The sequence below is a fragment of the Sturnira hondurensis genome, unplaced genomic scaffold (assembly GCF_014824575.4).
Source record: "Sturnira hondurensis isolate 20B ecotype Veracruz unplaced genomic scaffold, ASM1482457v3 Scaffold0004998, whole genome shotgun sequence".
NCBI lineage: Eukaryota > Metazoa > Chordata > Mammalia > Chiroptera > Phyllostomidae > Sturnira > Sturnira hondurensis.
This window is the reverse complement of record NW_028077629.1, coordinates 5,675,541-5,698,153: the sequence shown is the minus strand read 5'-3', so window position 1 is coordinate 5,698,153 and position 22,613 is coordinate 5,675,541. Positions and strand designations below refer to the sequence as shown.

Genomic DNA, 22,613 nt, shown 5'->3' with positions numbered 1-22,613 from the left:
TAAAATAATTAGAGGAAGGAATGGTTTTTATTAAGCATATATCTTCACAGAATCTGGTTTGTGGCAGGTTCTCAATACAGTCTCTTAAATGTTATAAAATGAGATTATAATTTGAACTTGTTCAAAGTAGCAGAACATACTGTGAAGATTCAAGAAAATAAACAGACAGAAGGATAATGGAGATTTAAGTCATAGACTGAAACATAAAATGATTCAGTAGCATTTGTTTTGGATACAACTTCAGAAAGTGGGAATCAGAGACAGAATTTTTGCCTTGGAAGAAATAGTGGGCTAAAAAAAATCTGCCTTATAATATCTACATAACTTGGAGGAAGGATATAGAAACTTTAAGGTTCAAATATCACAAAATCCCAGAATTTGGATGCAAGAGTAGAAACTAAAGTTTTCTAAAATTGAAGCAAACCAAAGGAAAGTAAAATTAATATGCTCAGTCATTGTTGAGATGGCCAATAAGACCATAAACGAAAGCAGATGACAGCCAGTGCCTAGGGGGAGGTGAGGGGGCGGAGGAATGAAGCCAAAAGGAAAAGGGACTCATGGACATGGATAACAGTGCTGATCGCTGGCAGGAGGGGAGTTAAGGGGACTAAATGGTAATGGAACAAACACAATAAAGATTAAATCAAAATACTGTTAATAAGATTAGTAATTTCTCTTCTTAAGAATGCTGTAGTGTGCCTGTCATGAAGTAATTGTGCTTTTCGTAGTTGATTTTTAAATTCATCTAAATATGTGAATATGATAATATTAATTTTGTCACCGTGGTGAATCTATAGCACTGTTCAAAGAAAAAAGTGCTTGATTCTAAATGATTTGTATTTCTTTATACATTTACCATTGCTTGACGAGAGCAGCCAGTTACTTTTTCTAACTTTATGGTGGTTCTTTGCACCAAAAGGAGAGAATTTAAATAGATTGCCACCCTGAGTTCTTATGACAAGTTTAGTTTTCATTATTAGTTACTATGCCGACCCATCTCTGAAAAAATATAGTCTTCTATCCATTTAGTTATTCTGAATCATTGTGCAAAAGCACTCATCCCTCTGAGAAATTATGTAATTTAATTTCTGAAACTGTCAAAGTAAGAATCAATTTCTGATTTCTCCTGTGGGATTCACCCCAAATGAATGAGTTGGTTTGTTTCATTGCAGTAGCCCAACGATTCAGGCTATGGTGGGGTTTGGCCACAGCTTTGCTTTAGCTTTGATTTAATGACAAAACAGAAAAGAAATGAGATTAGTAATTGGAATTGATCACAAAATCAAAATAGAGCAAAGAGCAAACCTAACTGCACACTGACCCAGGGATATTGTTTCAACTGGCTTAGATTATTGAAATCATACAAAAAAATCCTGAAAAGACATCATTTTTAAAACCTCTGTGATCTTAGGAAGGTAAACTTCAACCCGAGCTTTTGTTTATCTTGTGGATCTGTGCCAAAGGCATTTTGAAGTAGAGAATACACGAGGCTTGGGAAAATATTTTCTCTTAAGCCATAGGTGGGTGTATAAATAAAATTTCCATGCAGGACAATTTGATAAAAGCACTCAAAATTACAATTTAATATATCTTCAGCCCAGTAGTTCCAACTCTAAAATATTGTCTTATAGATAAACATGTGTATAATGTAAGATTATTTATTTCAGCTCTGTTTGTAGGAGCTAAGAATGGAACTGCAACACAGGTTAACTATATTATGACTCAGGCATAAAATGGGATACTATAAAACAATATAGAAGAATGAAGAAACTCATTATATGTAAATACATGGTAATTTGATATCTGCTGCTCTGTCTTTCCAGTATCTAATCTATTTTACCACTAACAAAATTTGAATTTTCCTTTAGGGGAATGATTTCTCCTAAACTCTCAGCCCATTTGTGTCGAGTGGTGCTGACCCAACGTCCTTGAATAGGCGTGAGCATGCAGCCAAGTCCCGGACGCCCTTTCCTATTGGACGCAAAAAGGCACAAGAGCGAGATCATTTACATGAAGTTCAAATAGGGGAACTGCGTGTGTGTTATCTTTGATATACAAAAGGAAGGGACAAATTATTATATATGTATATATCTGTGTATGTGTTTCTATTATATATGAGTTCATATAACATCTATGGAAAGTCATACAATAAATTGATAAAATTAGAGGCCTTCATATGTCTGGGGACTAGGAATAGAAGGGAAATGTTTTCCTTGAAAAAATTTGAGTGTGTTAGCTAGTCAAAATTAAATTTTAAAATATATACTAAGTTACACAATATATATTATATATTATATAATATATAATACAATCATATAAACTTGTGAAATGTTATATAATACATTTTTATAAATGTTATGAAACATAACATTTTATTATGTTATAATAAAATGTTAATGTGAAATGTTATATATTTTTATAAATGTTATAAAATATATATATTCTATAAACATAACATGCATAATATATAATATATACACTTATATATTTTATGTATGTTATATAAGATATTTATTATATAATATTGTGAAAAATATATAATATATACTAAATTGTGAAAAATATACATTCTTATAATCAGGTATCTTTTGACCAAATCATGGAGTTCCAAATGCAGAAATATATAACAGAGTCTCCCCAGATTTTAAAAATAAGTGTGTAAATTATTTTGTTATTATAAATATTGGTAACATCGCAGCTTAGAATAGAGTAGTATTCTGGCTCTCTACTCTGCTTGTGTCAAGCAATTCCAAATTTTAGATTCTATAACTTGTAATTTCCCAACTATAGGCTTATCTCTGTATCAGAGAATGCTTAAATCTCAGGCACATTGTTTTGTAAAAATTATTTGATCATATAGAGCTCAATTTCCAGGATGTCAAATACACACTTAGGACTCAAATGTTTTTCTCTCCATTTCTTGAATTGGCTCTGTGTTGGTTTCTTCCTAGGAATGGTCCATGTACTTATTGGTTACATCTGGCCAATCAGATAAAAACATATTCTTTGACCTTAGCAACATTAGCTGCATGGGAGCATCTCTTTCTCTTTCTCAAAATTCCAACACAGTTCTCATAGTTGAACTTCATGTAAATGATCTGGCTCCAGTGCCTTTTTGCATCCAATGGAAAGGGGATCCAGGACTTGGCTGCATGCTCACACCTATTCAAGGGTGTTGGGTCGGCACTACTCAACACAAATGGATTGAGAGTTTGGGAGAAATCATTTCCCAAAGTGAAATTCAAGTTTTGTTAGTGGTAAGATGAGTTAGATACTGGAAAGGCAAAGTAGCAGATACCAACTATAAGAACCTATAAATAAATATGTTACTCCCAATTTTCGTTTAGGGAAAACAACTGATAAAAGGTGTGACATAAACCAGTAAGGTTGTTGAGTTTGACCGGTACAAAGAACTCATCCTGATTTAGATACTGAACTCAGTTTGTTGTCACTCCAATTTTACTTTACTGCCAAAACAATGAACAAGGAAGCATGAAACATAGACCAGTTAAGGAATGGGATGAGTGAAATCAGCTTCCCCATAGCTAACAGGTTTCTCACGGGGGTGTGCTGACATTGAGTGGTTAGCATTCTGGATTACAGGAGCCTGGGGTTTTCAGCTCCTTGTCTTCTGTAAGATATACCTGATGAAGAACACAGATTCTGCTCAACAGCCCACCCACTAATACCTAGGCAATGTCTTCTGGTACCATGATTAGATGTTCTGAATTCCCTTTCTCACTGATTCCTTGGGACAATTGTGTCTCAGAAGTGGGATGAATCATGAGAAAACATATAAGGACATGGAGGCCTAATGTATATTCAGAATTATTGAATGGCTGAATGAATAAATGAGTAAGTTTTTACAAAAAATTGACACATCTGAAAGAAACATTTTCAAGAAAAGTAGCCCATTTAACTATAGAAATTTAATTATCCTAAGTACTTTATCAGTAGTAACACCATTGACTATTAAAACAACAAATATTATTAACATGTAGTATATTTTTACATAATTTTAGAACTATAAGAATTCATGTTCAAATTAGAGTGAATGCATTTAGATGACCATTTTATTACACCTTAGAAAATTACTTTATAAAATTTACCCTAATGTTTAAAAAATTAAAATATTTTATTTACACTCAGATCTCTTTATGTACTCAACAGATGTGAGCTCAATTGATCATGTTTCACTTCAAGAAATCCTTATAAATAAACTTTAATCCCATAGGGCAGATCCATTAATTATGCTTTCAGGGGAAGTATAATGAATGGATCTGTACTGTAGAATTATGGCATTCAGTTAATATTAATGATGGAAACTCACTTTACCAAGCACCTTAAGAGTACCCAAATAAACACCATTTTATATGGCTGAAGCTTTCTTCATTTTCCCAAGTGGAACATAAAGGCATGCAAAAAAAGAAATTAGCATCAGCTTTTCCATGAGATCTTCATAGAAGATTAAAAATTCTTTGGTAGAGAGGCTATGTACCCCAATAAAATGGTCTGTCAAAGTTTATTTTGTGGAAGTTACAAAAGCCCTGATGAGCCCTGGCTGGTGTAGCTCAGTGGATTGAGCGCGGGCCTGCGAACCACACGATCGCGGTTCGATTCCCAGTCAGGGCACATGCCTGGGTTGCAGGCCAGTTCCCGGCAGGGGACTCATGAGAGGCAACCATACATTGATATTTCTCTTCTTCTCCCCTTCCCTTCCTCTCTAAAGATAAGTAAATAAAATTTTAAAAAAAAAAGCCCTGATGAAAGCCAGGTATTATAATCCTAAAAAAACCCTGGTGATATTGCTATGAACCGTATTTTATTTATTTATTTTTATTTAACTTTTTTTCAAGTACAGTTTTCTTTCTTGTATTCCCAGCCCTGCCCCTCCCCCAGTGCTCCCCAGCCCCCCCCCCATCTCCGCCCCCTGTCTTAGTTATTGTCCATGTGTCCTTCATACTTATTCATGTGAGTCCATCCCCTTTTACTCTGTGCTTCTCTCCCCTCTACCCTCTGGACCCTGTCAGCACGTTCTGTATTTCAGTGTCTTTGGTTACATTTTGCTTGCTTGTTTGTTTTGTTGTTTACATTCCTGTTAAAGGTGGTATCATATGGTATTTGTCTTTCACTGCCTAGCTTATTTCGCTCAGCATAATGCTTTCCAGTTCCATCCATGATGTTGCAAAGGGTAGGAGCTCCTTCTTCCTTTCTGCAGCATAAAAATAACCTTTTTATAATATTTAAAATAGTTTCAGATTCATAGAACAGTTGCTGAGGTAATACAGGGAACTCTTGTACACCCCTCATCCAGCTTCCTCGTCATGACCATCCTACCTTAGCAGAGGAAATTTGTCACAACTAAGGACCAGTATTGGTACATGGGTATTAACTAAGCTCAGCAACTTATTTTGATGTCACCAGTCCCCCCTGTGTCCTTTTTGCTATTCCCGGATTTTATCCAAGATTACACATTTTATTTAGTCGCCATTTCACCTTAGAAATATAATCTCTCATACTTTTCAGATTTCCCATGTTTTTGATGAATTTGGCTTTGGTCAATTTTTTTGGCAAAAACATTCTAGTTTAGTTTGTCCAGTATTTTTCTCATGATTAGACTGAGTTAATTGATTTTTGATAGGAAGACCACAGGAGGGAGTTACCTTTCCCATCACAGTGTATCGTGCTATCTAAATGATCATTTGATTGTGGTGGTGTTGGCCAGATTTCTCCACAGTGAAGTTACCTCTCCCTGCTTCCCATACACTGCTCTTTGGAAATAGGCCAATAAACACAGCCTAGGGATGGGGGTAGGATATGAAGTCCCATTTTCTGAAGAGGGGGAGTGCCTACATAAGTTATGTGGAATGCTCTGTAAGAGAGATTCGTCTCTTCTTCCCAATTATTTATTTATTTTGTCATTTATTTATGTATGGATTCATGACTTTTTTGTTTTATACTTTCAGTGTACTTTGATACTGTGTTAGTTATTTTGTTGCTCAAAGTGTTTCATCTTTGGCAGTTGAGAACTCTTTCAAATTTGCTCCTTTGTCTCGTTGGCATGTTTTATCCTTTTATCTTTTGAGCACTTCCTCATTTCCTGGCACAGCAAGATGCTTCAGGATAGGATGAATCTCAGAATCATTTTCCTGAGTGAAAGAAGCTGGACCTAAAATAACTTGTACATTTCTGTTTATGTGAAGTGAATGGAAGGCAAAACTAACTTATAGTGATACAGCATATCAGCGTTGCCTGTTGGATAAGGGAACATTGTGGAATGATGAATACCACTGGCTTGTGTATACCTCATATATAATATATATATTGAGTGTCTTGATTCATGTAGTTACCATTGTTTCTGTACTAAACAGTCAGAAGTAATCTCACATTAATGGATATTTTTAAAGTGTCCAGTATTGTATACATCAATGAATAAAAGTGAAAATAAGGTTTGAGTAGAGAGACTAAGCATTTGTGGAAGTTGCAGCACCCTCCTTTGAGTGTGTTCTTTTGTTGGAACTGAAGTCAGCCAGACTTGTCGACTTGTTTCCTTATCTTCATCAGGGTTAATTCTTACTTTTGCTTTAATCTTTACTGCAAAATCTCTTGTATTTATGTGCATCTCCATCTGGAAAATAAGCTGAAAACGTATGTGTGAATTATGTTCAATGTTGTTTTGCTTATCCACGTAAATAGAAAATTCCTCTGAGAAACTAAGCTAAGTATATAGTAAAATAAATTGCGTTGCTACCTACTATTAAAATTCTTTTCTTGCTTTAAGGAAAAAATAATGACAAACTTCTTTTTTCAAGCCATCCTCTTATTTAAGAAGTTTTAAGTGACTACATTTTCAAAGGAGTAGAAGAACAGCATTAGTAGGTTTTCGATAATGCTATTATATTTGTGTAGACCTTTTGTCCTTAAAACGATCATTTAGCAGAATATAGTAAAAAAAGGTAATGAAATGTCAGGTTCTATGAATATGGAAATCTTAGTAACTTAATATTTCATTTTATAATGGTGTAGTAATAGCAGACATACTTTTCATAATGAATAAAATGGGGTACAATAATTCAAATCTCCATAAAATAAAGAAAAACTATTAATTCCTGTTTGAAAAATCAGTTTGAAAGACACGGAAATAGCAACAGGTGAATCGTTACAGATATAGCATTATTTTAAAAGAAAATGTAAAATATGCAGTAAAAAATGTAATACTAAATAGTACCTTAACACAAAAGATGATCATTGTATTTAATAGAATGTATTTGCAGTTTACAGGGTGATAATTTGACTAATATCTCAGATAACTACTTATTTCCAAGTGATTCACTATGTAATAATAATTTGAATTTTTCTACATCCATATTTTATTTATTTTTAAATTTTAATACTAAGGATTCTATTCTCAATTAGGAGTAATAAAATGACTCCAAAAGTGTTGCTTCATCCCGGTCTGTCTCCCTTGCAGAGTGCAGATATGAGCCCCGCCAGCAGCACGGCTTCCCTTCCCGTCAGTCCGCTTGCGGAAGAGCCCTTGCCTTTCAAGGTAAAAGATACAGACAAAATCAATTGTTTATAATATTTCAGGATAGTAAATATTAGCAAAATAGTTAACAAATGTGGTAAAAGAGAGCTTTTGTGCGTAGGTGACATAGGGAACTGCCTTAATCTGTAATAATTCTGTATCAAATGTTAAAATACTTGCTTTGTTTTATTGTCATTCTAGTTGCTAAATAAAGGTAAAAAGGTTTGGAATAGAAATTCATACTTTATGGAATACTTTGTTTGCTTGGCATGTAAAATATAGTGATTTCACTGTAATAGTTTGATGTCACATGAATTTGAGGTTTCAAATTTTTTATTGATATGAAATTTAAGCAATGGACTTAAAATGAATGTTCAGCCCTCATTAGCTGGCTGAAAATTTATTGATGACTCTACATCATAATTATCTAATCTTTACAAAATAATAATCAAACTTAAGAATTGAAATATAAAACTGTTCCTCTAAAACATTTTATTTTTAAAGTATTTAACTAAATATGCAAATTAAGTGGCATGATTAGTAGAATTCTTCAGTTTGGGAGTCTTTACACATTACAAATATATGGTCATGTTTTTGTTTTCTTGTTTGAGATTAGACTTTTCCCTTCGGGCCAGAGCTTGTAGACTGGCTGCTTTCTATCTGTTCCAGGGATATTTGGGTTTCATTAGAACTATTATAAACAGAGGTGCTCTTTAGGGTCATGAGGATATAAAGAAGAACTTGGAAAGTTGGGATGATGCACTTAGTGCAAGAATTTACATCTAGTTTGCTTTAAAGACAGGGAAATGTACACTTTGGGGTTCTTTATGCCTTTAATGATTTTTGTAATTACTATAAAATTATTATTGTTTTTTTTCTTCTTCTTGTATGAAGACTATGTCTGAACTGAACTTTACGCTGCTTACACCTAGTACAGTGGCTGGTGTGAATATTTGCTGTGTTGTTAAAGTGAATATGATAGAAGGCTATTAATTCATGTGTATCTTAGTTTTTAATTCTGCATACTTTCTTGCTTAATGATAATGATAATTATTAAATGCTTATTTTATATCATAAAATTGTGAAATACTGAATAGTATTCTAATGATATTATTTATTAAGAGATATGTCTTTATCTACAACAAAAGGAGAAATATTAAAGCTTAGTGTTACTTAGTGTTTCAAAGTTTAATGTTACTTATTTTCATCTTACGGTGTATGGAACAAAATTTACAGATGTTTTAATTGGATTCTAAAAACATCGGAAGCCATGTTCTCTTTTTAATATATTGACAATGCCTACACTTTTTGAAACTTAATGTATTTTTTAACAGAGGTAAAATAAAAGGTGAGACATAGTCTAATATGAGCTGACATAAAGCTAATTTAAACATAACTATTTTAATTAGTTTCTCCTGTTGGTTCTAAGAGATCAATAATGTTCCTGTATTAATGTGTGCAAGGGATTTTCTCATCTAAAACTTCCAAGTGCTTGTAATATATAATATTGGCTTTTGATAGCCAATATAGTTATAGCACCTCTCAATTTGCTGCTTTGTGAAAGGAATGATATTTATATTTTTCCAAAAAATTTTATCATATCTAAAAATATCTGATTGGTATTTAAAATTAAAGTTCAAAATTACAAGATAAAACTCCTGCCTTTGCTTCTTTAATTTTTGTATTATAAATTGTTATGTAAATGGTAATTGAATATTTATTTATTTTTATGAAAATGCAACATATATAGCAACTTTTTTGAGATACAGCTTAGCACTATAGGGAATAATAATTGTAAAAATATGTTGAAAACTAACTCATAAAAGACAAAGATTTTCTTATAACCATAGCATGAAAAATCCTGATATTATCATTTATTTGCATCTAAAACTCTGTTTAAAATTGTATGTGACTAAAATATTTTTTTTTCATTCCCCCTGAATAGGGCATAGTCTTTCAAATTAATATAAAACTGACCCTTGGCTTCCTTTTCTAGGACAGTGATGCCAGCGTCACGCTCTGTAACCATCTGTTCTAATAAGGCTGCTGAAAGTTGAACTTTGATGGTTGATTAAGGAAATTGATTTTTCTTTTCTCTTGAGATATAATTAAGTTACTAAAAGAAATGTATTCCATTCTTTTCCTTGATCTCTTTTGTAAGTACTCATGCAACAGTTAGTTGGAGGAAAACATCTTGTTTTGGTTCAAGTGTTTTTCAAAATGAGTACATTTCTTTAATTATCATCTATAGAATATCATTCAGATTAAACTGATTTTAACCATAATATTTCATATAAGATATATATATATATATATATCCTAATAATTACTAATTACCTTCCCACTAATATATCGATCTTTATTCTTGACCTGGATGTTAGATGAGAAATTGGCAGTCAATAGGCCAATAGTACCACAGTAGGATCTATGCAATTAAATGGGGAAGAAAATCAGGTAGTGTCCTGGAGAGAATCTCCCAAAGAGAGGTAGGTGAAGCAAGACAATTCAATCTTGTTTGGGATCAAATGCTTCTGTTCCACAATAAGGCAGTATTTTTCAACACTATGAACACTCTTCAAGTTAATTTTTAAACAAAACAATATCTCCACTGAAAGATAGTTCAGGCCCCATATATTTACTTATCTGTTTTCTCCACAGAGCATTTAACCTCCTATTAAACTTCTTAAGCTTTCACCTACCATTTAGAACCTATTGCTGTAGTGTTTTGTATCACTTAGCTAATATTTCAAAAATGAGGATGTTTTCTACAGATATCTGTCCAGTCCTAAGCAATTGCTCAGAACTGTGTGCCCTTTCAGATAGAACTGAGTGACCAAAAGTAAGTAGGGCTGGGCACGTTAATGCCACTGTACCACAGTTATCAGCACACCCTGTTATGCTCATGTTGGGCCACAGAAGCTGTTGAGTTTATCCTCTCAGAGAAGAAGATATATAATGCATGAGTTTCTGCATTTACTGCAAGTAATAATCTCACAGGTTTCCTAGTCACACTCTTGATACTCTTGAAGTTTTTAGGATTCCAATTTCATATATTTGTGCAGACTGTTGTTAGGGACATACTTTTAGAGACAGAAGGCAAATGTATAACCTCTATTTTTTCAAGATTATATTTACTTAGAGAGAGGGGAAAGGAAGGAGAAGAGGGAGAGAAACATCAATGTCCAAGAGAAACATTGATCAGTTGCCTCTTGCATGCACCCCAACCAGACACCCCGCCTGCAACCCAGGCATGTGCCCTGACTGGGAATCGAACGGGTGACCTTTTACTTTGCAGGACTACACTCAGTCAACTGAGCCACTCCCATCAGGGCTAACCTCTTTTTTTAAATACAATATTTAGCATTACCTAATCTCTATACACAACTGGTCTGTCATATGCCGCTACATCATTATGGAAGGGCCAAGGGATAGCTAATTTTGCCTGGGTGGGAATGATGCATTATCAAATAAACATAATAGAATAATAACAGTTCACAACATTTATTTAAGGCTTTGATTTGAAAAAAAGAGAGAGTACAACTGCTTCACTGTTAATTATAATTTTTATGTTTTTCTGTAAAATAACAATGAACCAAGTTTACATTGTTAAATTTGGTGTCTCTACTTTACTGTATTCTACATTGTCTCTCTGTCATTCCCCTTGATTTAGCTTAACAGTCTAATTGCCTGCCTCCTTGCTCCCCATACTAGGCTCAGTCAGACATTCCATACCAAAGATGCCTTGGGGCCAACTTTTACTCTTCTTCGGTACCATTGCTCTATTAACTTGTTTGTGTATTGACAGTTCCAGTCCATCCCTGGAACTAGCACTCTTGAAGCCAAACCTGGCTCATCCTTCCCGACCCCTCTGTAACCATGCATGTTATTTTGGCCGTGTTCTTTTTGCCAGCCACTTTTATCACGTATTTTCAAATTTATTTATATCCCAGTGAAACATGGCTGCTAGATTTGGTTCTTTTTTCTTCAAAAATCATCTTTTCTCTCATTAGATATATTTTAAAAAAATGTATTTTTCTCCCTTACCCTTTTATCCTTGTCCTGTGAGAAATTCAACAGGATAGAAACACAGGTAACTCTATTTCTCTTTAGACTCTGCTTCAAAAGTATACAAAGGCAATCGAAGTATATTTTCTATTCACCAATCTTCAAAGTCTAAAAGTAAACAAAAATAACTCATTATTTTTCTTGGCCCATTCATTGACTGCTGCTTCTCTGTGATATTTGAATTCCTCGACTGTCTAATGAGTTTGTGTATCTAGTGCTGAAGATACCCAACGGAGCCACCCGACCGGAGGTCTAGCCTCCTTCCCAGAAGCGGCCCCAGAGTGGCGCTGGGCTCTCACTGGGTCTCCTCGTGCAATCTGAAGTTCTCTTGGCTACTTTCCCTCATCCCCAGAAACCATCATTTAGTCTAGACTAGAAAAACTCTCACTCCTCAAAGCTTTTTCAGATATTATCCCTCTCTTTTTTAATTAGCCAGGGTGTGGAAAAATCATCTCAATGTACTTTTTAGAAATAGAATTAAGAAAATGAATTGTCTGAAGTGTCTAAAGATTCTTCTGTCCTGACACAAATCTTACTTTAAGAAGCACAGAGTCACCTGTTTAAGCTAGGGACAGGAGGTGGAAACAGAGAAATAATAATGTGTCAAAAAATACATTCTGTCATGCAACATTGGAATGTTAGGGGGAGAAATGATGGTAACTCCACTTGACTTAGTAACACACATTGTTTGCTCTCAATGATATGAAATATTTATTATATAGAAAAAAACAGAAAATGTACAACAATAAACCATAATACTTTAAACCATAATACTTTAATACTTTAATGCCCTTTAAAGGATTATGAGGTTAAATAAGTTAAGGAATAGAAATGCTTAGAGTAGAGTACAATATATAGTATGCAGTATATGTGTTAACTATAATTTTTTTAGAAAGAGATACTTCTATGTTTAAGATGAGAAAGTTCTAGATGTTGTAAATAACATGAAGCAGAAATATTTTCACTCAACCCCTCATCCTTTATTTCCAAATGTAAGACCAGAACTGCACTTTAAACATCAATTCTTTACTTTGGTGAAAAGTAGTGTTTAATATTCATTCCTGGAAGCCATGCTACTTGTTGTATACACTTGAGTATTCAGATAAGCTCATATATCTGATTCTTCTTATAAAATATAATTAATGGGAAAGTTCACTAATTGTGAGGGAGAAGTAAACATAGTAAGTTTGCCTTAAGGGAAAAGCAGTAAATATAGTAAAATTTTCCTGGAAAAAAGAGAAATAGGCCATTGTTTCTGTAACCATACGGACACATAGTATCTTATCAGAAGTATAGCGTGGTACACTTTTCCCCAAGCCTCCTGCTGCAAGTTAACCTGATAACCTCCTAAATGTGAGATCTACTGAAGGAACATCATTTAGTCATATTAGGTGCTGGGAAAAGCCGCACTGTGAACAGAGCAGTGTTGATAGTTTTCTCTTTAGGTGCTAAGACATCAGTTTAGTTTGTCTGACAACATAATGGGAAGGAGCACACTTGGAGGCGCCAGGAGGGAGGAGTCAGGCAGTGAGTGGCAGGGCCTCCACATCCTCTGCTGCATATTCTGCATAGATTTAGACTTTCTGTGTGTTTTTTATTGTATTTTTCATGAATTTAGTGGTCTCTCTTATTATTAAAAACATTTTTATGTCACAGAAAGGTCCCCAACTGTTCTATTTTGGACTTCTAGCCATTTTTTAACTAGGCTATTTGTTAATAAACCAATTCATTGAATACCTACCATGTGTGTGATAATATTCTAGATACTGGTGCTTCAGCTTAAATGGCACAGACTAAATTCCTGCTTTCTTGGTGTTTGGGTTCTAGTGAAGAGAAAAAGGCAGCAAATACACAAACATACAACATGTCAGGTAGGAATAATAAATATTATAATGAAAAATGAAACAGGATTTAGAGAACAGAAATTAACTGAAGTGTGCTGCTGTTTCAAAAAGGATGGTCGGAGATGGCCACTCAGATCGGGGGATAGTTTAGGAGAGAGCATAATAAAGAAAGGGAAAAAGTCACACATCTGTCTGTGCAAAGAGGCTTGAGAGCAAGAAGTGAGAAACCTATAAGCAAGAGACCACTGGTCCTTTTTATGATAGTCAAGAGTGTCATTTTGGCTGCAGCAGAGAAAATGGAGGGTGAGGCAAGTAGTAAGAGAGAAGGTCAGAAAAACAGATGATCAAGGGCCTTGTAGACCATCAGAAAGACTCAGGATCTTACTTTGTAAGAGATAGGAAACCATGCAAGTGTTTTGGAGAAAAGAATGACATAATCAGACTTACAAAAAACTCTGACTTCTCTGACATCTGTGTAGGCACAAGCAGACATGGTAGGAGAAGTTGTGGGTCCTGTAGGTGAGAGATTTTGGAGGCTTGAACTGGAGTAGTAAAAATGGAAAGGTAAACATTGGCAGGATTTTGGACACACCTGAATGTGAGTCCACATAATTTATTCATGGATTGTATGAGTGATATCAAAAATAACAGCAATATCAAAGATTATTCCTAATTCTAACATTCTCTATATTTTCCTATTTTTACCTTTTTTGCTATCTTTCTAATGTTTCAGATAAAGAGATATTGGGATGTAGAAATTAAAGAAGTCCTATTTTTTTGTTGGTTTGGTTTAATTTTTTTAGTAGTAGGGAGGCAGAGGAACTGAATTTGAGGTGGCAGATGTCAGTTTTACTGGAGCTAACAAGGAATACAGATTTGGTCATCTGTTTTCTCTCTCAGATAACTGAAGAATACAAATAAAGCTAGATTTAACTTATAATTTTATGTTGATTTATATGAATAATAATTATGAGATTGAAACATGATTCTTTAGTGCTTAGTGGAAAAAATAAGCAGGCAGAAAAAAATTCTCCAAGGGATAGCTGATGAATTTGGAATATAAAATCATACCATGGTTTTATATTTAAAGGATTGATTTATGATATGATAATAACTATAAGTATGAAATGCCATCATTATGTTTCTCTAAGTAGGAATGAATTTTAAGAGGGATCTATTATCTATAAATGCATATTTAAATCAATTATTTTGATGACTTAAATAAAAATATTTCTGTTATTCATTGCTGTGTAATAAACCATTTTAAAACTTGCCAGCCTAAAACAATAACTTCTTATTGTTGTTTATGATTCTTTAGGTTGACTAAGTGTATTTGGACAGTTCTTAGTTGAGGATTACAAGTGGGTGCAGTAAGATGCAGACTGAGTATGCCCTTATCTGAAGGAGCAAGTAGAGTAGACATCCAAGAGGATTCTTGTGGACTAGCTTAAGGTTTTTCACAGTGCAGTGGTTTTAGATTAGTTAGAATTGTTACATGGCCTCTGGCATTACCCAGAGATAATGTTCCAAGAGAAAAGAAAATGGAAGTGACCAGGCCAATCATGGATGAGACACAGAAGCAGACAGCTTCCCCTCCACATTCTTCTATGTTGGTTAAGCTGTTACATGGTATGTGGATGGTTGCCCAAGACTATCCCTATGTTCAGAGATTTTTTAGAAGGACTCACAGAACTCAGCTGGTAGCCTTACAGAGCACACAAACTCTTCTTCCAGCAATATATGTGAGGTTTTTACCCAGTGAAGCCCATTAAAAATTCAACACCCAAAACTTTTATTGGGTACTTGTCATATAGGAGCCCTGAGTCTAGAACGTGCAGAGATTCCAGGTTCCTAGAAAGAAGTCAGGTGTGCAGCATAAATGATGTTGTTTATACAAATGGTTTATGGAAAGTGAACCACTCTTAACCTTTATGGAGAGTTTGATATGAGTGTAGAACATTGTTTACCAGTCAAGTTCTCAGAAGACAGCCAATGGACAACCTTGCACTCGGATTTAAGGATAATGGATTAGTTTGCTAGACCTGCCCTAACAGAAGAATACAGGCTAGGTTGCTTAAAGAACAAAAATGTATTTTCTCTAAGACCTGAAAGATAGAAGTCCAAATCCAAGGTGCTGGAAAGGTTGGTTTCTGGTGCAACTCTCTTCTTGGCTTGCAGATATTATTCTCACTGTTCTCTCATGGGTTTTTCTCTGTGCATGAACATTCTTGGTATTTCTTCCTCCTGTTACAAGTACACCAGTCATATTATATCGGGCTCCCCCAAATGTCCTCATTTTAACTTACATTTTAAAGATCTTGTTTTCAAATGTGGTTATATTCTGAGGTACAGGGAATTGGAGTTTCAATGAATTTCGGGGAAGATACAATTAAGCCTAAAAAGATAGACTCCAGACTGCTATGTATCTTGTTTCTGTAGGTAGGGTGCACCTTGACTCAGTGGAAGGCAAAATAAATGGCCTCTCTTGATGAGGAATGACAGAGATTTACAGCAATTTTTAATCTAACATATTGATATATGATATTCTCTTATTATTACAGTTTTCAGTGCTACTGAATTTTTAGGCAGGTGTGAGGATTTTGACTTTGAGGAAATGTAGAAGGAAATAAGTGATTTCCTTAAATGTTTACATTTATTAGCCAGTATACTCATTTAAATATATCTTCCAATGTTATTTTAATTTTCATTATATGGCACCGTATTTGAACTAATTTACGGTCCTTAAAATTTTGCGTTTGATAGTATAAAAGAGTATGGCTTTAAAATATTTTACCAACTTTTTTATTATTACCACTGAGAATAAAATTAAAATCGAAATAACTACTACCAAACAATATTCTTTGTATTACATTATTATAGTATCATTTGATGTTAAGATTTTTCTGTTTTTGGTTCAGTCAGGATAACTTTTGAGTGAACATTATATCTATTATTTTTCAGATAGCATTACTGATGTATGATGAATGTTCACATAGTAAGAAAAATCATAGTTTTATAATGATAGAATAAATAAAATTATTTTACATAAATTAAAGTCAAAACAAATCCTGTTTAATTTGTGTTAAAGATACACGATATCTCTCAGACCTCAGGGAAAGAATTTTAATGAAAAAATTAAGCAAATATATTTCTGTTGCTTACAAGCTTCAGGTTGCTGTCCAAGTCATTCTCACACGCTGTCCAAATGATTTCAGGAGGCTTGTGCAAGGCACAGAACTTGTCAACATTAATGCATCCATCTTCACTTGACACATCCACTTTCTTCCTTACTTTAGATTGAATGAGTTCATTTATCTTTGCAGAGGGTGATACTTCAGGAGGACCTAACTTTTTGAGTTCTCCAAGTGACACATATAAGACTTTCTTTATGAAAAGCCTTATTTTGATATGCTTTCAAAGCATTGAGTTATACTCTAATTAAAGAGTCTGTCCCTTTGATATATTTAGTGGACAAGATTTACTGAGCATCTGTTAAAAATAATCTCAGAAAATTAAATTCAAAGATCCACTCTTCGTGCCATTGAGTTAACAGAGCCCTAGAAAACCACAAGTGGCGCAGGTGTGGATTGTATTCCATAAATGGCAAAAAGTGAGCATTTTGTAGGAAGAGCTTAGATTTGGAATACAAATACAGAACATAGGAGAATAAAATTCAGGTACAGAACATGGGAATATCATTCTGAATACAGCTGTACCTAAAGGCCAGGATGTTGATGTACTGCTATCCAAGTCCAAAAGCCAACAAAAGCCTTGAAAATTTAGCAAATAAAACAAATTTATGTGCTTCTTGGCAAAATATGGATCTCACAGAGACACAGTCATTATGATGTCTATGAAGTCAACCTTGGTTTGAGGACCCACTTCAAAGTGGAGTAGTTTCCCCTGAAGCGTTTGTTTTGTCTGCCAACAAGATGTCAGGACAGTTTTATCTGAAAACAATTGAAATCAACATGCATACTGTCAGCTGGTGCTCTGTCCCTCAACCCTCGCTGGTACCAAATGGCTAGAAAACCCTGATATGAGATCATCACAGAGATGGCAGGCAGTGCTGTGCACATGAATATCCACAAGATCTCTTCTAATATCTAATTCAGACTGAGATAGTGGAACTAGCTTGGGATTAACACTGCATTGGAGATAACAACATCCTCAATGACAGTCTAAACAACTGACCACGTGTATCACATATTCAGTGTTTATATCTTCTCTTGGTGGTACCATTCCATGTATTCTCTAGATCATATACATTCCATATATTCTCTAGGTCACATACATTCATTCTTTGACTTTTAATATAATCTCTAGCGTTACTTCAGAGTTTACCTCTAAGTGTGAAATATACTGTAACACTTTTTAAATAAGAAATTAGCAATCAAGATAAAGTTTGAAGAATATGGTTTATTTTTAGCATGCCCATTGGAGACTGACCATGAATATGAGTAGCTATCAAAAATGGATTCAGCATACATTGAGTTTCTCTGGTCATGACTTCTCTCTATTCTCCCTTGGAATTCTCTACTTAAATAACAAACGAATTTTTGAAGTCGAATCATATCAGTATGTACTTGCAACTTTAAAACATAATGTGCATGGAATCTAATGAACATAATAAACAAACAAACAAAATAGAAACAGATTCAGAGATGTGAAGAGCAGACTGCCAGCCATCCATGGGGAGGCGGGGTGAAAGGGGTTGGGGATTAAGCAAACGAAACAGCATATCATAGACTCGGATAACAAACACCATGGTGACTACAGAGGGAAAAGTGGGCTGAGGCAGGTACAGGAGGAAGAGAGGGATAAATGGTGACAGAAAAAGACTTTGGATGGTGAACACACAATACAAGATACAGATGATGTTTTATAAAACCGGATGTGTCAAACCGATACACTTTTTTAACCAGCATCACCTCAATAAATTCAATATATATATATACACATATATAAATATCTATATCTATATGTATATAGTGCATGGAATTAAATATAGTTAATTCTGCAGTATAGCAAATAATTTAGAAATGGTCATATTATCCTTAGTAATTTTAATAATCTAATAGTTTTTAACATAAATTTAAAGATTATTAGGTAAAAATATTATTGGGCATCCATTGTTTTAATTATACAATGTGGAGGTGTTAAATGGCCACAGTGATAAATGCAATAAAATGAGTAAACTAAGCAAATACTCTGTTTTGAATCTTTTGCATCAAACATTTGCATTTTGTCACTGCAGTTTTCAGAGTACACATCAATAACTGGGCAGGGATTCTATTTACCATAACCCTGCTAGGCAAAATTGGCATATTGATGACACCAAATAAAAGTTGGCTAATAATTGTGAAAAATTGGAAAATTCTGTGTACTCTTACCTATAGTAAGGATATTCCTAATAGTGTAGGGAAACTTGGAACATCGCTTTGAAATGCATTCCAAAAGACATAACAAAAAGTGCAATACATTTTTCAGAAACTTACTTTTATCCTCTTGGATGGTGGCTGATTCATCACCCAGAAATCTGAAGGTAAACAATTTCCACATGGATGTATCAGAATATAATCAACAGCCTAAATGCAATAACTATGAAGGTAGGTGTAGTTTGAATATTCTGAGTAACTGTTGATTTCAGAGTCTCAGCTACAGAAGTTCTTTTTCTCCTAAAAGTTTTTGCATTATATTATCAGCAGTCAGCTCCTGTCTGTACTTGGACATGTGCTTTTGCTCAGGTAATCTCTCCTACTCCAGTAAACCTCATGGGAAGCCATGAGGATTTGACAAACACTGGAGATGTTGACTAAGCCTGTTGTATCAGAATTTTATTGCATATATTTCTCATTAAGAATAAAGGTTCATTTGGAGTACTTAGGGCCCTGCTTAACAAGAAAGACTTTGGCAGCAGTGTTTGATCCTGAAAAAATTTAAAAAGCTGAGAAGAATTGTTCGAGCATAATGAATGGTGGATGAATTAAGCTGACTTTCCTCCCTTTAATATCTTTGCTGGGGAATAGAACCTTTGGCAACAGAGCCAGTGGAAAAATGGAGCCATGCCAGCTGCTGTGCCACGTTAAAGACATTCGGTCTCAATGTCTAGTACTAGTGCACACGGGAGTAAAGCCAACAGTGGTCTGTCTTCTTGTCAACGTGGCCACTTCCTTCTCTTTCTTGCTCTTTCCTATGAGACTTAGTCACTTGGTGATATTGTCTTACTATTGTCATTCTTAAATATTTCTGTTACTAAAGTGTGGCAAGTCATTCAAACAATTAACAAACATTTTTGAGGTCCTACTATGTATAAAACCTGTGCAAAGGTGCTAGGGGAGAAATATTTTATTCTGACTACAGAAAGCTATAGAAAACTATAATGCAGGTTGTATTGGAACTTGACCTGGAAAAATGAAAAATACTTTAAAAGTGCAAAGATGGGTTTGAAAAAAAAAAGACAATGTCCTGAGACCTGAGCTAAGAAAGAAGTGAGGCCAGGTCCCAAGCTAGGCCATGGTGATCTAGAAAGTATAAATTTTCAGTCGCGTGTTAAGGAAAGTATAAATATTCGGTCATATGTTATCCATATGATAAGGAAGGAGTTTTTGGTATGAAGGATGTTACTTGCCTTATCAAGAACTTAGACTACCGCCCTGGCTGATGTGGTTCAGTGGACTTAGTGCCACCCTGAGAACCAAAGGGTCACTGGTTCGATTCCCAGTGAGGGCACGTACCTGGGCTGTAGGCCAGGTCCCCAGTAGGGGGCACGTGAGAGGCAACCATGCATTGATGTTTCTCTCTCTTTTTCTCCTTCATGTCCCCTCTCTCTACAAATAAATAAATAAATAAAATCTTGAAAAGAAAAAAAAATAGACTGCTTAGGCAGGAGGGACTGCCTTTTTTTTTTTTTTGGCTTTTCACTGTAACCTCATATGGTATAAGAAGCAAAGGAGCTCTCTGGGGCCTCACACTAATCATTCCTGCAGGCTCTGGCCTCACAAAACTAACCACCTCCAAAAGACCCCATCTCCTAATTCTATTACCTTGGCATGTTAAGATGTCAGCATAGGAAGTTTGTGAGGACACAAATATTCAGACCATACCAAGTTAAACAAACACTAAGATGCAAAAATGAAGACAGTTTACAATACTTTTTGAGCTCAATTTCCACAAAATGAGTTCTAGGAAGTTTGACAATTCCTAGAATATCAAGTGGTACTAATCAAATACAAAATAAGAAATATGAATGAATTTTAATATTTTATCTGCTATATTATTAATAGTTTACATCTGTACATGCCCCAGTAGGGTGGAAAATCCCTACATTTGTATTAAAATAATAGAGTTTACAGATGATCTAGGATTTCATGTATATATAGTAAAAGATTCATACTTTTATATTTATGTAATTATTATGTCTTTAAAAAAACTTGTGGTTAGTCTTATTAGTTTCACATTGCTCCTGTAACAAATTACTACCAACTCAATGACTTAAAACAATTCGCAGTTCCTATCTGACAGTTGAGGCAGAATTGAGTCTCTCAGCGTGGAAGGGTGGGCACAGCTGATTTTTTTTCCTGGATGCCTCAGGGGATAAGCCACCTAATTGTTCTGTTGAGTGTTTAAAGGTCGCCTGTATTTTTTGGCCCATTGCTTCCTTTCATTTTCAAAACCATCAGCTGCCCATCATGTGTTCCTCCTGCTGCATGGCTGTGCTTCCCACTCTGCTGCCTTCCCTTTTGACATTTAAGGACTCTTAGGACTTCACTGAGTCCACCAGATAATCCAGGGAAATCTCTTTGTGTTAAAGTCAGGTGATTAGTTACCTTAATTTCATCCGCAGCCATAATTCTCCTTTGCCAGGATATGCTGGAGGAAAGGAGGGACATTATTTTTGCCATTATAGTCACATCCCATATCTAATATGAGCTGGATCTTATTCCTGGCAAGGAATTTTTCTATTCATAAATGTTGAGCTGATTATTTAAATAATTAGAATACACATTACTCCCTTTTCTCTAATTGTTAAGTGTCTGTCATAAGGACAAGGAGAAAGGAATGTCCATTGTGCAGGATTACACATGATATTTCCTATACAGTGTACTTTGCTATCTTCTGTGTCTGGCCAACTTCTAATCCCCACTTCATGCCCCATTTAATGCCTCTCCCTCTGTGAATTCCTCCCAAAAGTTGCCACAATGCATTTATCCAACTTCTAATATAGAACTATTAATTATATCATAAATTATTTATTTATATTTGCCAACAGAGGGAGATATTAATAAATGCAGATACTGTATTTTATTCCCTGTCTGTTATATTTCAGTGCCTGTTAAGATAAAACTAATATACAGTACACTAATGATAAATGAATGATTCAATTATGAAATGAGTGGATGATGAAAAAATTTTATTTAAGACCTAATTTTTTCTCAAGTGTTTTATTCTACTAAAATCAAAATAGTCATTTTATTAAATTAAACTTTTATAAGATGAAAAAATATAACAAATTCTGCCAAACGATATTAGTAATCAGCCAACCAAATTTTCTGTAGCTTATCCTGTGTTTTGTTTGTTTGTTGATTTCTTTCTGCATCTCTAAGCATAGCTGGACCTATCCTAGGTACCAATAACATGTTATGAGACTAAGTGGGTGCTAGGGAATTTAGTATTCAGTGGCCCTTGGTTGTCATTTGCTTTAGCTGGTATTTATTCGACAACCAGTATCTAAGAGGCAACTGCATTCCTGCCAGTCATTGATTGGGGTGTATAAATGTTACCTTTCCTGAGATCCCCATAGCTAAAGGCTGCAGGGTTTTCATGCAGAACGATTTTTCCAAACTGGAAATCCTTAAAGCTGCCGACTTCTTTAGAGTATTAGTCCTCAGGACACAAGATAGCTGTCCCATTGTGCAGATAGGGACGTCGAAGCGTAGAGCAGCTGAGAGCCTGACTAGGGATCAGCAGGAATGGTGCTGCTGGAACTCCAAGTCGGGTTTTTTTTTTAATTTTAAAGATCGTGGCTTTTAACTACTGTAAGTCAGAAAATCTACAGTGTTTTTTTTAAATTTTATTTTATTTTATTTTTTAATATAATTTTTATTTAATTCTTGTTCACGTACAGGTTTCTGTCTTATATTCCCAACCCTGCCCGCACCCCCCCCGCCCCATGC

General features: G+C 34.7%; 1 protein-coding gene across 2 annotated transcripts in view; it reads left to right on the top strand.

The window, feature by feature from the left end:
* CCSER1 (coiled-coil serine rich protein 1) overlaps positions 1-22,613 on the top strand; it is a 698,243-nt gene that overhangs the window by 489,316 nt on the left and 186,314 nt on the right. For both annotated transcript variants that reach the window (XM_037046097.1, XM_037046098.1), the window contains one exon: positions 7,472-7,549. In XM_037046097.1, the coding sequence (XP_036901992.1) occupies positions 7,472-7,549 (78 nt within the window). The remainder of the gene's footprint in view (positions 1-7,471; positions 7,550-22,613) is intronic.